The 15,262-nt window shown below is 46.4% G+C and overlaps 2 protein-coding genes across 2 annotated transcripts; both read left to right on the forward strand.

Annotated features, from left to right (window-relative positions):
• The first annotated feature begins 200 nt into the window (after positions 1-200).
• LOC9268323 (probable chromo domain-containing protein LHP1) lies at positions 201-5,009 on the forward strand. Its single transcript, NM_001424251.1, is given in 5 exon segments — positions 201-679; positions 3,230-3,316; positions 3,416-4,084; positions 4,408-4,468; positions 4,549-5,009. Coding segments are annotated over 5 exon segments (1,248 nt in total). The 5' UTR covers positions 201-296; the 3' UTR covers positions 4,597-5,009.
• A 3,557-nt stretch (positions 5,010-8,566) lies between these two features.
• LOC4348323 (uncharacterized) lies at positions 8,567-10,700 on the forward strand. The gene is made up of 6 exons (XM_015759251.3): positions 8,567-8,668; positions 8,941-9,030; positions 9,258-9,560; positions 9,667-10,126; positions 10,216-10,297; positions 10,411-10,700. The coding sequence occupies exons 1-6, from the start codon at positions 8,599-8,601 to the stop codon at positions 10,603-10,605; spliced, it is 1,200 nt and encodes a 399-aa protein (XP_015614737.1). The 5' UTR covers positions 8,567-8,598; the 3' UTR covers positions 10,606-10,700.
• Positions 10,701-15,262: the final 4,562 nt, after the last annotated feature.

The following is a 15,262-nucleotide window of genomic DNA, read 5'->3' on the forward strand; positions in this document are numbered from 1 at the left end:
TGATGAATCCAATCTAAATGGGTAGGATAATAACACCATCGTTTGGGTGAAAACAGTACCAAATCCCAAGTGGTAAATACCATAAAAGGCCCTCCCTTAGTCCCTTATACTTTTTTGTTAAGAAACACGATTAGCACATAGTACAATCCGGAGGGCAAAACGGGAATATAAAAATCGTTCTGTGCGGGCAGCCGCGGCCGGAGCTTTCTTCCCCGTTCCGTGGCCGCTCCACCAAACGGGCCAAAAGGAACCAAAATCAGCAGAAAAAGATCCATCCGAGAAAGAGAGGAGTAGCCATGGCGCGTGGGAAGAATCACCCGGACGGGGAGGAGGAGGAGGCGCCGGCGGCGGCGGGGGAGGAGGAGGCGCCGGTGGAGATGGACGAGGAGGGGGAGATGGAGGAGGAGGAGGAGGAGGAGCAGGGGGAGGGGGAGGGGGAGGAGAGAGACGAAGGGGAGGAGGAGGAGGAGTGGGAGGATGCGGAGGAAGTGGAGGGGGGAGAGGAGAGCGAGCAGGCGGCGGCGGAGGAGGAGGATTCGCCGCTGGTGGTGGTGGAGGCCGAGGCGGCGGCGCCTGTGGTGGATGGCTCCCCGCCGAAGCTGGCGGAGGGGTACTACGAGATCGAGGACATCCGCCGCCGCCGCCTCCGCAAGGGGAAGCTCCAGTACCTTGTCAAATGGTGAGATCGCTTTCGCTTCCTCTCTCTCACGCCCTTCCGTTTTCTCGCGAATCCATGCGCGCTTTCTAGCACGGTCGAAGTTGAAAGGCGTAATGCTGGATTCTAGGATTGGGTTTTCCGATCCCCACTCGTAATCCCTGCACGGTTCTTGCAACAGTGTGAAGGTGTAATGCTGGATTCTTGGATTGGGATTCTCGTAGTCCCTGCACGGGCTCTAGCACTCGGTAGAAGGTGAAGGTCGTAATGCTGGATTCATGGATTGGGTTTGTGTGCTCAGCATCCGTAGCTTTTGGGGTTTAGGTACTGTTTGATTTGCTAATGTGCCTTGGATGATCCACATTTTGGTTTAGGCTCTGATGACCAGATTGCGCTAAGTAGCCAACCATGTAGTTAGAGAGCCTTCACAGCTAGGGACGAAAACGGGTCAGATTTAGACAGATAATAGTTGTACTTTATCGTATTACCATACTTTTTTTGTTGGATTCAGATTCGGCTCTGATGATCTATGGATGCTGATATTGAACGGATTGTTTGGGATGCTATAAATGGCACGGATATGGAACGTAGTTAGGTTGCAAATAGACCAAAGCTCTCTGGTAGTGTGTACATGGTGATATACAAGAAAAAGTAAAGAAGAACATTACTACATTAGTGGCTAGGAATGTACCAATTGAGAAGCAACTATCAGCCCAAGCAGCACAATAAGAGCATCAGCTAGTAGTGCTACTGTGCAACAAAGTAGCATCAGCCAGCAGCAGGTGCTAAACAGCACAATGAAAGCATCGTGCAGGAGCTGCAGGTAGTACCCACTATCCCAGAAGCCAAGCAGCAGACAGTAGACTAGATTAACTTTGAAGCCGTGGGAAGTTGGTCTAGTACCCTAGTTTATCGGATTATCTAAATAGATCCTTGTCGGGTTATCTGCTAAAAAATGTCTGTTAATCCGTATCTGCTGGATTTTGGAATAGCATATCTGCACCTACAACTATTGTCTGAATCCGTATCATCCGATTATATATATAAAAAACCTTTCACCATATCCTTTTCCAAACAGATTTGGAGGCGGATTGGATATATCCAATATACTTCCATCCCACAGCCAAGGCATAGATGCAATTTCAGGGGCATGGCTGCTGAGCTGATAGCCTGTAACACCAGCCTCCCCTACTACACCAAAACAAGAAAACTCCATCCCTTTCCTTTTAATATTCCTATACTGCCAAAAGTGATTCTTGTAATAGCAATGAACCAAATTGGAGCAGCATAAACTGTGCAAACAGGGTTGTGAGAGAGCACATTGTGCTTCTAGGTGAAGCGGTTGAGTGCTGCTGATGGACTCCTGTAGTTGAAAGCATCACTAGCTTACACTCTGAGCTTAGTGGTTTGGAGAATGTGGAATCCATCTGAATCACCAAGGACCACCTTACAAGCTAAATGTTAGTGTTATGTGCTAGTGGCGTCCCAAGGTGGTGAACAGCATAGGGGTTCTCAATGGGAGGGTGGGGCATGGGACCTCGCAGCCCCGGAGCTGTCAGGAAGGATAAGAACAGAGGACTGGAAAGACCAAGAGGAAATAACTTATTGTTTGCCTAAAGTAATTAATCTTTCCATTGTTCCTTTTATAGGAGTCTCACTTAACAAACTCCTAATGAATCTCAAGCTAAGTTATAACAAACAAATCTTTGGCTGCTTCCCGCGCTTGGTTGTAGCTGTGTAGGACAGCCACCTCCACATAACATCTTGGGTGACTTTTATAGCATGCCCTTGTATAATGCTCAAGGCAAGGCTGAGTAGCAGGAACAGCTTTTAATTTGTTGATGCGTTAATAGTATGATGGTGTTTGTCGGTAGCAAGTGCGTGTTGATGTGGACCATGTGGTAAAAGTGCCCAGGTTGAGAATGGCTGTGGACACTCATATTGCCATATTTGGGACAATACACCTCTACGAGTTCGTAAGCTTCCAGATTTAGAGGCAGTAGTGGCTAGAAATCAATCTAGATCCACTACCCACCTCTCCATTGGTTATTTGGCAGCAGGAGCAAGAAACTGGCATTTCCGTTTTACACATGCTCCCTAGTGCACACTGCACATTGCAACTGTTGTGTTTTCTTCATCCTAGCTGCCAATACTGCAACCAACTTACCTCACTGGAGATGATGGATGTATTAACTGCCTTTAGAGCTATGAAGACCAAGAACAGGATTGCGTTCAGAAGAAGCAGCAGTACGGCAGGTACTGGTCAACTTGGTAATGTGTCATGTTCTGAGCTGTGTTCTGTTTACAGGGTACCCTGTAAAAAAACATCTGTGAGACCAGATCGTACTGCAATTTGATTACACCCTCAAATTGATGAACCAAACACTACCTTAGAGCTTAGATATATTCTGAACGCAGCTGATGCTTGTATTTTATTGTTTCTTATATGATTTTTATTCGCTGGCTTGTCTATTGCAGTTTAAACGTTTTTGGCTCACGTGGAAGCTTCTTGTTTTACTCGTTTAGATTTGGTGATAATTCTTGTGTTCCTAACAATTTTATATGATTTGCTAGGCGTGGATGGCCGGAAAGTGCTAACACATGGGAGCCCCTAGAAAACCTGAGTGCCTGCTCTGACATTATTGATGCTTTCGAGATGCGGTATGTACTTGTCACACTTCCGTCTGTAGTTCTATTCACATTTTCAGAAGATAATAAGTAAATAAGATTGATTTGTCCTTGTGGTTGTATGCAATTCAGGTTACAATCTCCAAGGCCCGGTCGGAAGCGTAAGCGGAAGATAACAACTACTCCAGTAGCAGGCTCAAACCCATCTCATGGTAAACGGGGCCGCCCTCGCTTGGATGCTAAGTCCCACACTCGAGCTCCTGCACCAGAACCTAAGCAACTGCCCTGTCGGACAAGTTGTAGGAGAGCGACTAATTGTAGTAGTAAGACAGTTGCAGGGCTTGATGCGTCAGGGAGTGTGGTGAGGAACCAGCTTGCACAGAACATTGTACAGGAGGGTAGTTCCAGTGTGATTTCAAGGACACCATGTCAGGAGCTACCGCTCTCAATTAGGTTGACGGACCAACAAAACGAGCATCACCTTGTGAATGGTTCGTCTAATTCTGAGAACTTAGTGAAGGTACCTCCATCTCAGGGTGGCCAGGTAACTGGTGCCAAGAAGCGTAAATCTGGAAATGTGAGGAGGTTTGAGCAGAATAAACCAACACAAGGACAAGGAGAATGTGGAGCATTAGTGGTGGCTGAGGATGTTGGTTCCACTGAAGGAGAAACTGGCGATAAGAAAAAGACAGAGGGCTGTCCTAACCGAGTTCATATCACCAAGATCATCAAGCCAGTGCGATTTGCAGCAGCTGTGAACAACGATGTGCAGCAAGTTTCAATTACATTCAAAGCACTCAGGTATTTTCTGTAATTTCTTTTCGTAGTTATAGGCCTAAAATTTCTAAATCTCAGACATGTTTTTTTTGCTAGCTGATATTGCTCCCTTTCTGACTACTTTTATTACAAAAAGGAAAGTGACTATATCTAGCAATGAATTATTATTTGGCTACAAATTGAGTGCTTTATGTTTCACTCATTTAGAGATGTCGCAAAAAGAATCCTCTGGTCTCTTCACTAATCAAATAATATATTCTGCATTTTTTTATGACCATTTTTATGTAGTTATTCATATTGTTAGTTTGATATGTTTGAACTGTTTTTCTAACCAAGTGTTTCGACAGGTCTGATGGGCAGGAAGTCATGGTGGACGACAAAGAATTGAAAGCAAATAATCCCTTGCTGGTACATCCCATTGTCTTCTCCTATTACTTGATGATGAGGGAAACATCTAACGCCAAAATGCTCTCATGTTTTTTTTCCAGCTTATTAGCTACTACGAGCAGTGCCTTCGTTATAATCCGACTTCGTGAGAGATGAACTGAAGGAACTGGGTTTAGCTGCCTGTGTATTTAATTAGCATTTGTGTGTTTAGAAGCTTGTAGCTCTATGGGCTTGATAATTTAGTCTGGTCTTGCAGTAGGTTGCTAAATGCAAGAAATGTATTGCTTGGTCTCCCCACTGATTGCTTATTCGCGCCATCGTATGTGTAACATTTTGAACAGTGGGGAGATATGTGTAATCTATGCTTAGGGATCTTATGTTTCTTTTCTCTATGTTTAGTTATTTGGGATCGTCGTGACCTGCATGCATCTTTTCTCTATGTTTAGTTATTTGGGATCGTCGTGACCTGCATGCATCATAGACGGTAATGACTGAGAAGCTCGTGAATTTCGTGTGATGAATGCATATCCAGTAGAACTGAATAAACTGCGTAATGTTCGTTCTCTGTGGATCTGTGATGTTGGCGGGTCAAGCTTGAGGTCTATACTGGAGACTATTTCAGACTGTTTAACTGGTTTTCTTCAGAGTCCCTTCTCATTTCTTCCGCTTGATACTTGTCTTGTTCAATTGACACGCTTCAACATTTGCAACTTGTCTTGTACTTTTTAAAATGTGCTTGTTGTCATGTTACGATTTATCTTTGTGATTTCTGAAGGCCTTACCCGAGTCATAACTCATAAATACAACGAAAAAAAACAGATGATTTGGGCCATTTGGCCCATAGCTATGTCATGTGGTGATTCCTTTTTGGAATAAGTTCATCTAGGTCCCTTATCAACGAATCCGATTTTCGTCCTTCAATCGAAAAGATACCCTGGTCCTCAACTATTAAAACCGGTGTAGATGAGGTCCCTCGGTGGTTTAGATGGTGGTTTTGGCTGACGTGACGCCTGCGTGGCTAATTTGACTCAATCTTCGTCTGACGTGGCATTGACATGACGCTTACCTGGTAACTTGATCCGAAAAAATAATAAAACTCGTGGGACCCACATGTCAGTTTCACATACAAAATAATAAAAAACAATGGTGGGACCCACATGGACCCCACCTGTCATCCTCTTTCTCCCCTCTTATCTCTATCCTCTTCGTCCTCTAGTTCTGCACTTCCGCGCGCGGATCGAGTTGGCTCGAGTGCTCGACGGCGGCACGAGGAGTTCGACGCCATCCACTCCGACAAGGCCAAGGCGCTCCTCGACACCTACCGCATCGGCGAGCTCATCACCACCGGCTCCGGGTACAGCTCCGACAACTCCGTCCACGGCGCGTCCAACCTCTCCCAGCTCGCCCCCATCCGCGAGGCCATCAAGGCCCCGGCGCCCATCGCGCTCTCCAGCCCGGGCGACAAGGTCCCCTGCCAACTCATCGACAAGAAGGAGCTCTCCCGCGACGTCCGCCTCTTCCGCTTCGCGCTGCCGTCCTTTGACCAGGTGCTCGGCCTCCCCGTCGGCAAGCACATCTTGATCTGCGCCAGCATCGAAGGGAAGCTGTGCATGCGAGCGTACACGCCGACGAGCATGGTCGACGAGGTCGGCCACTTCGACCTCTTCATCAAGGTGTACTTCAAGAACGAGCACCCCAAGTTCCCCAATGGCGGGCTCATGACGCAGTACCTGGACTTGCTCCCCGTGGGCGCCTACATCGACGTCAAGGGGCCACTCGACCACGTCGAGTACACCGGCCGCGGTGAGTTCGTCATCAACGACAAGCCGCAGAACGCGCGGGCGCCGGCCGGCGGGAGGAGAGGAGATGCGGGGGGCGGCGCACTTCGTTGGGCGGCGGCGCGTCATTCATGCGGAAGCGGCCGAGGCACGCGCGGGTGGAGGTGTCGCCGGCCGAGGCGGCGGCGGCGGTTGAGAAGGAACGGCAACACAATCTCAACGGTGGTCCAATCGGTCTTGATCTCGCGGCAGCGGCGGCGACGAACATGCCGAGGCACACGGCGCAATCAGTTGCGCGGAGGCAGCGGCGTCCTCCTCCCTCCAGTTCTGCGTGTGGATCGAGTCGGCTCGACGGCGGCACGCGGCTGCAGCGGCGACTGGCGAGGGGAAGAGGAAGGGGCCTCCTTCTTCGTAGGGAGGGCGACGATGGCGGCCTCCATCTCCCCCGTCGTCATCTCCATAGGCAGGCCGTGCAGCGCTGGCGTGCCGCCCGGAGCTCCTCGGCGTCGAGGCGGCCGCGGCGGAGACGGCCTCCCGCTGCCGCCCGCCACGGCTTCCATGACGGAGACGCCACTGAAGGCAAGAGAGGAGCTAGGAGTTGATGGTGGAGGCGCAGGCGGCGGCGGCGGAGGTGGCGAGGGTGGTGGTGGAGGCGGAGTTGGTAGCGGCAGCGGCGCGAGGGATGTGGCGGTGGCGGGAGGCGGGAGCGGCGGCGGAGTCGGTGGTGGTGACGCTGGAGAGAGATGAGAGAGGAAAGGGGATAGAAATGAGGAGGAGATGGGAAGAGAGCAAGAAAGGAGGGGTGAGAATGACAGGTGGGGCCCACGTGGGTCCCACCATTTTTAAAATTTTGTGTGTGAAACTGACACGTGGGTCCCACTGGTTTTATTATCTTTCTGAATCAAATTGCCATGTAAGCGCCACGTTAATGCCACGTCAGATGAAGACTGAGTCAAATTAGCCAGTAGGCGCCACGTCAGCCAAAACCACCATCTAAACCGTCGAGGGTCCTCATCTTCACCGGTTTTGATAGTTGAGGGATCCATGATATCTGGTTTTCTTTGATTGAAGGACGAAAATCGGATTCGTTGATAAGTTAAGGGACCTTAGATGAACTTATTCCTTCCTTTTTCTCTTATTAGAACCATTTTATTTTGGCCGCATGAACAAACCCCTGACGGGCCTCCCGAACTAACCTGATGATACTATATTCAGAGACATGAGAAGAGCACCTCCTGATGACCCTGATTTAACATGCTTCCATTTTACACGGAAAAAAAGCCAGACCTTGATTCTAAATCTCTTGATGCAGTGAGTTTAAATTGCATTTAAAAAAGACAAATATAAAACAGTTTTGCTGTCCTCGTTCAACTTATTTAAGATTGCATCGTTCTCAACAAGTTCACACCTGCAGCCCAGATGTTCCCATTACAGACAAATTACATAAAAAAAAAGAAATAATAACCTCCACATTCCAAGCTACGTGCCCTCTCCATATTCCAGTTTGGATGTTTAAAAAACGCAGGATATGAGAGAAGAGACTCTTGTATCGAAATTTATTAAGAGGGGTGAGGTCAGCTAGCCCACTTCTTCTGGCTAGCCGGAAGATCCAAGGCCTTTCTACAGACTGGATTGATTACAGGAAGTTTGACTTTTTAAAATCAAAATACGCCATATAAAAGTGTACAGAGAGAGTAGTTTCTAGGAAATACTTCCTCCGTCCCATAAAAAACCAACATAATACTGGATATTCGCTGTACTAGAATGTGTCACATCCAGTTTTAGATTCGTTTTTTATGGGACGGAGGGAGTAGTAGGAGTATGAAATACTGATCTCACACTGGTAATTACAAAATTTTGAATTAGAAAAAAATGACATGATATCAATGCATTGTCATGTATATATACATCCAAATGAAAGTAGTACATGAGTCCATGATTTCAGAGGCACAAATATATACATATGTCGCTAGAATACAATCTACAGCATATATTTGTACAATGGATACGGTTTGTTCTACATCTCTCACAAACACCAGCATGAATAATTCTAATGCAGCAAGCTAGATATCAGGTTGCCGACAGATATTAGCTTGAATATTATAAGGTAAAGCAATGGTGTTGGACTTGTAATCTGAATGGCAAGCCAAGGCTAGTTCAGAGGATAAACTGCTCAGAAAATTCAGGTTGGTAGCAACCACACTGCAAGCAAAAGGCTAGGATTCTCAGAGACTTCAATAGGGCAAAGCGATTCCTCTTCCCTTCCCTTGCTAATTGCTTGCCTCCAAGACATGCAAACTGCTTTCTTGCCCCCTTCTACATCCCTCTCCATGTCCATCTAAACCCATCTCTATATATAGTTGCATCCAATTCATGGAGCAATGCTTAACTTACAAGTTAATCTTGAACGTTGAGTGCCACAGGCCCAGGAATAAGATTGAAAGTAAGGAAATAAAGGGCCTTTGGCTCTTTTGGACTTCATAAATCTGTTCTGTTCGTTTTGCCATCCAGATTGTTACAACTTATGTTCTTACTAATTCCTCCATATCTCATCGTCATTTTTTTCCATTGTTCTTCTCAAATGTTCCGGAGTTTTAGAACAGATGATCTGACCCAAGGAGTTTATTAGCATTGCACAATAGTTATTTACTTTCCAAACAATGCCAAATTCTCTAAATAGGATGGTATTATTTTTCAATTGATATCTCTTGGCAGGGTCCGATTTCCTGGTACAGGAACAGGAAGATCAAGGTGGTAACCAGACTATAAGAATGCAACCTCAACAAGGTAGATTTTTTGGAAGAGGTAAGTCATCAAATCAGGGTTTACAAACCGTGCAGTTATGGCACAGTAACCTTCTCAGTTTTTGAAACCACAGTATACCTCGTGGTAACCGTCAAACCATGGGGTGACGGTAACCCCACCCAAAACGGTTTGGTAACCCCACCCAAAACGGTTTGGTGAACCCTACATCAATGCGCTTTTCTAAGTTTGAAGAACTGAATTAACCACTGACTGAATTGACATTTCAGAGGAAATGAGCAATGGAGTAGAATACGATGCTGCATATGCAGCCACAGTGGCTGCGGTAGCGTATGCTATTGCAGCAAAAGAGGAGGAGAAACAGGCAACAGAAGAGACCCGTGTGAAAAAGAAGTTAACATCTGAAAAGAAGCCTGTCGCGAACGATGAGCCTTCGACCACACCAACTCTCAAACTACCACCCAACAGACAAGGAATCTTGAAAAGGCCTAGGCAAACCGAGGGGAGCAGAATCACAAGGCGGTTTAGTGGTAAGGAGATTGTACCCGATGAAGAAGACGACGGACTAGAAGGTACAAGATTCAAAACAACTTACTTGGGCAACAATGATATATTACTGTAGCACAACCTGCAACCAGCTATACCATTATGTACTAAAAAACTTTTGTTGAATTTTAGCTAATGTATCGGTGAGGAGGCCGGTGAGAACGGCACAAAAGATACCAGAAGGTGGAATTTCAGGTCAAAATATGGTAGGGAAGGTTCTTGATTCTGTCCCAAGCATAAGAAAGGCTCCGAGCTTCGCCAAGCCTTTACCAGAAAAGAAGGGGAGCATGAAATTTGAGCAAGAGCAGGCAATCCCAACGGTGCCACCGAATGTTAGGCCGACAGCTTTATTTCCCCGAGAGAAGAAAGAGAGCAAGAAATTTGATCAAGACCAGGCAATCCCAAGGGTGCCACCAGATGTTAGGCCAACAGCTTCATTTTCCCGAGAGAAGAAAGAGAGCAAGAAGTTTGAGCAAGACAAGGCAAATCAAATGCCATCTTTGGCTTCCGCGCCGACGAGTTCATATTCTAGTGAGGCTGAAGCAATGGCAGATACGTGGGAGAAGGAAAAGATGGCAAAAATCAAGAAGCAGTAAGTAAACCTGTCAACAAAAAACACTGAATTTTCTCATCAAAATTGCTGCAGTTCATTCTACATTGAGCTGTCAATTTGATCTGCAGGTACAACATGACAATGGATACCATCGTCGAATGGGAGGCCGAGAAGAAGGCCAAGGCCAAACGCCAGATGGAGTTGAAAGAGGTTAATTTCTGCACACGACTATAGTATCTATAATTCGCCGCACAAAATTCACATGTAAAAAAATCGTGAGCTCTCTATGTATGCTGCTTAAATTGATAAATCTGCTGTGTCAGGGCGATAATTCAGAGCGGAAGCGAGAGAAGGCGCTGGAGGAGTACAACGACGAGATTACAAGGATCAACAAGGTGGCCGCAGCATCAAGGCTGACGGCGGAGGAGAAGCGGAGGAGCGCAGAGAGGAAGGTGAGGGAGAAGGCAGAGAGGATTCGGGTGACGGGAAAGCTTCCCGGCGCATGTGGCTGCTTCTGAAAACCATCAATGTGTCAATGTGTAGTGGATGTGGCTGTTTCAAATGAAATTTATGTGAAATTGAACCAAGCAGACGCTGAATTCCTTTAATTCAATTATCGTGTACGACCATACTGTTTTTGAATTGGGGATGGGGGTCTAGAACCGAACCTTGGCTTTTCTAAAAGGTTGGTCTTAGCCTCCTATAAGTCCTCGTCCACGTCCAACTCGGAATATAAACTAATGAAAACCTGAAACATGCCTTCCCGAGTAAGAAGACCTTTGAACCGATGAAAACGTTTCTGAATTGGATTCTGCAGGTCTGACCAGGCACACACCACCGGTTAGCTAGACCGGTCCATAGGCTTCGTGATTTTGGCTATATTTCCCTATTTCGACTCTAGGTATCAAATTTGGGTGTGGTAATGAAGGCTTCGTTAAGATTGGCCGTTTAATTCATTTTGCACGTGGTAGATCATGCAACTGTGAAAGTTGAAGTTGCAGTCGATATACCTGATCACGATGTACAGCATAACGAAATGCACGCGCTATGTAATACAAGTTTTTCTATTCTTCTTTTCTTATTCTACAATGGCGAAAGATGAGATGGGTTACCAATTAGCGAACAGCTCCATCTCTTTCTTTAAGCAGATTAGAACGTCCACATTGCATCTAAGTAAGACTTAGTATGAGCAGGTCTTTTTAATTTTCTTCTCCTATAAATGAGAAAGAAAGATGGGATGGATGACAAAAATGATTTTTCTGGCTAGCACCTTAATAGGTTGAAGACATGCCATAAGTGTCTGCATACCCTCATTTTCCCTTATTTTCCCATATGGCTCCTTAACAGACACATATGTAACAATTAATTTTTCCAATGGCCCACTTGAAATGTCTGCACGCAAAAATAAGGGTATTTTTGTATGTGGGACTCTTAACTTACTCGCATGCAAAAATCCCCCCTAGTTCCCACTCTTTTTTTTCTCTCCCCTCCTCTCTCTCTCTCCCACTCCTCCTTTCCCGGCCTCCTCCTCTCCCTACCACATCTCCTCGCGGCGGGCTCCTGTGGCGGCGGTGGCAACAGAGGGTAAGGGCGACGATGACGGCTTCCTCCTCTCCCCACTCCTGCTCACCCCTCTCCTCCCTCCTGACGGCGGTGGAGGGCTTGGGTAGCTAGGGAGGGCGTAGGAAGCGCGTGATGGTGGCGACGTTCGTCGCCCGCGTGGCTCAGATGGTGGCCGCCCTCCCCTGCATGGCGGCGGCGGATCCGGTGGTAGGGATGCGCCGGTAGTGGCAGATCTGGTGGTGGGGAGGCACGGCGGTCGTCGCCCAAGCAGATCCGATGACATTCGACCTCCCCCGTACGGCGGCGGCGGCGGATCTGGTGGTGGGGATGTGCGGTGCGGCGGATCAGGCGGTAGGGAGGTGCGGCAGTGGCAGATCCAGCAGTTGGGAGGCATGGGGACGGTAGATCTTGCTCCCCCTCCCGCGCGGTGACGGTGACAGGAGGGGCGGACCCGACTGTTAATGACCAAATTTGGTAATATCAGCATCGGAAAGGAAGATTAGATCGAAGCGGAATCAAAGATAAGGATTATCACGGGAACAGAGTAAGAATTGGCTGGAGTCCGGATCGGCTATGATTGGATCGGCTAAATTCGAGTCAGACTTGGTTTGGTGATGCAGTCGATTCCGACAATACGACTTGGTGTACAACGTCGGGTTGAGTTGATATGCTTCAAGATGATTGCCACGCATGGATAGAGTCCTGGGAAGGCAATTGTATCTATTAATTAGGATATTTTATGTAATTTCCTTAGAGATATGTTTGGGCAAAAGTCTGCCGTAAAGACTTATGGTATCTTAGAGTTTGTTAGAGATAAGAGTCATGTCCGATATGGGCATAGTTTGTAATTTGCGGGTATAAATTGACCCCGAACCCTATGTAATTAATGAACACACACGTTCAATACAATCTCGGCGCATCGCCACCATTTTACTTTCGTTTTGTTTCGACGAGTTCTTGCTTTCGGGTTGAGCTGCATCGGTTTCGATATTCAACAAGAGGTAAAACTTGTTATGGCAGCTTGCGTTCTCGGGATTAATGCTTCCATCTTTATGATACTCTAATCTTGTTTATGTAATTCGTCGAGTTATCATATATCTTACGTAATCTCTGACAGTATCGCTATCTAACCTACAATTGGCTAACATCTGTCGGTAGAGGGTAGCCGATTAGGTTAGACATCGATGTTGACTTAGATTATATAGGATATCTACCACTCTATAAAACTTCCAGCGGCTTGATTGTCTAGATATTGTTCTTCTTTTCATACTTAATGCTGCATCAGTTGAGTTTGATCTATTAAGTCGTGCTTAGAATATGAATCTTTAGCCTGCCTTCTGGTTGCCGATTAGGGTAGCATCGGGGTTTCAGCCAATCTTACCTGATTTAACTATATTTGCTTTATATGCTTCATTGATATGTTGAATCTGCCCTTTATATTAAGATCTTGTAGCATTTAAGTATATTAAGCTTTTGTTTGATATATCCTACTTGCTTTTAATATCTTAGTATAGAGTAGTATCGGAGTATTAGCCGATACGTGCTAGATCTATTTGATCGGCTATGCCATGAACATATATAGTCTCGTTGTTAGTATATATTTCAATCTAAGTGATTTATACTGTCCCGGCATGGCGACCGATCTATCCCAATCACTTGATTTAAGTATATATCGACATAAGGATTATATATTGTTAATATCTACAGCCGATCGAACAGATTTAGTTCTTTATTATTTATCTATAACTGCCGATCGATGCATATATGACATCGGCTCAAAGATAAATGATATGTCATCAGCACTTAGCCGATCGGCTATCGTTTATAGATTTAACCACAGTTTCTTTGCCTTTATTTCTTGTTGATTGCATGATCAAATCAACTGGCACGCTTGTATACCCGAAGGCGAGTTTTGGACCTGCACTGGAGTTAAGCAGATATCCTAGGCCTCGTGTTTTCCATCAACACGCTTTTGGCACGCCCAGTGGGACAGATTAGAAGTCAGCAGCTTTCCTCATGGACGAGAAGCCGCCAGCGTCGCCGTCTTCGGTTAGTCCAGGTTCTGTTAAAGAGAAGATTCAGCAGCTGGGCTTATCTGATGTTAATGAGGGCAACATCGTGACCATTACTCCAGACAAGTTGACACCTGATCAGAAGAAGGATTTCGAAGCAATGATGCAGCAGGCAGGGAATCAGTTCTTGAGCTCATTCATGCAGACCCGCAAGGGGACAGTGGTGCAAAAGTACAAGGTAAAAGTAGTTGCTGATGTTCCTGGGACCGGTTCTTCTAAGGATGGAGAGGTGAAACAAGCCCCAGATGGCTCGGCTCAACCGAGCAACAAAGGTGCTACAGATGATTCTCAAGGAAATCAAGGTGATAACTCTCAGGGAGCACAGGGAGTTCAAGGTGATGGTGCTCAGGGAGTTAAAGGTGAAGGACCTAATCAAGATGGCAATGCAGCACAGTTGCAGTTTAACAATTTCCAAGATCAGGTTGACTATGCTGTACACCATGCTCTGATCAATCAATCTAGGATATTAATCAATACTTTGGCAAATATGGTGAAGTCAATGGTTGATGGTTCAATGGCCGAGTATCAAGCTACAGGACCAGTCTACTTACCAGGAGGAGTCTTCTCGAATTATCGGCCATTAGTCATCAATAATCAACCAGTTGTCCAGTCGATCCCTCTTAATGCACCATCGGCTCAGCCGACGGCACCATCACCAGCTCCTACACCTGCCGCACCACTTTCGGCTCTAGGCCAATTAGTTAATCCCCGATTGTTGGTGAGAGAACAACCACAGCACAGTGGACAGAATGTGAATCGGCTAACCCAAGACCAGGTTGCATCTATGTTCTTACCTCCTCAACATGCCATTGATCCAACCCAGCAACAGCCGATTCAGCAAACACCGCCAAGGCAGCAGGTTGTGCAGCCGATTCAACAAACATCCCCAGTCCAACAGGTTGTGCAACCAATTCAGCAGACACCACAAAGACGGCAGGTTTTGCAGCCGGTTCAACAGACGCCATTAAGGCAACAGGTGGTTCAGCCGATTCAGCAGCAAGGCTCAATGAATGCATCGGCTGGGTTTGCGATACCTGGTTGCCGCGCCCGGAAAAATACCTTTTCCAGAACGCTAGTGTATTAGTCCCCATCCCAGGAAAAGCCGGGGTACACCACACAAACATGATATAAAAGACACATCTTTATTATATCGATAATATTTACATTATTACAAAAGCACTTCAGGCCTGACAAACAAAAATAAACAGCAGCGGACTAGCAGGCCTACGGCTCCATCTTCACAGGCACTCAACTGGGGTATAAGCCAGGACTCCACCTAGGATTTCTTCTCCAAAGCTTCTCTTACTGAAGGGGGGAAAGATAGAGCAAGAATGAGTACAACCACAGTACTCAGCAAGTCACACCGGAAGATGCATGATTAATGCAAGGGGGTACAAGGGGTAATAATATAGGGGCTAGGTTTTGCAGTAAACAGCATTTAAAAGTCACTTAGTTGCTCAAAGCTATTTTGTAAAAACGATCCTAGAGCTACACAATATTATTAATCAAGGCTGTGAACCCTCACGAACCTGCCTTAACC

The sequence above is a fragment of the Oryza sativa genome, chromosome 10 (genome assembly GCF_034140825.1).
Source record: "Oryza sativa Japonica Group chromosome 10, ASM3414082v1".
NCBI classification, from domain to species: Eukaryota; Viridiplantae; Streptophyta; class Magnoliopsida; order Poales; family Poaceae; genus Oryza; species Oryza sativa.

What these genes read in the sequence shown, in the direction of transcription:
- LOC4348323 (XM_015759251.3), top strand. Translation starts at nt 8,599, where the DNA reads ATGGAGCAATGCTTAACTTACAAGTTAATCTTGAACGTTGAGTGCCAC. An exon ending in ATGGCAAAAATCAAGAAGCA is followed by an intron (nt 10,127 to 10,215) that starts GTAAGTAAACCT and finishes TTTGATCTGCAG; the next exon opens with GTACAACATGACAATGGATA. An exon ending in GCCAGATGGAGTTGAAAGAG is followed by an intron (nt 10,298 to 10,410) that starts GTTAATTTCTGC and finishes CTGCTGTGTCAG; the next exon opens with GGCGATAATTCAGAGCGGAA.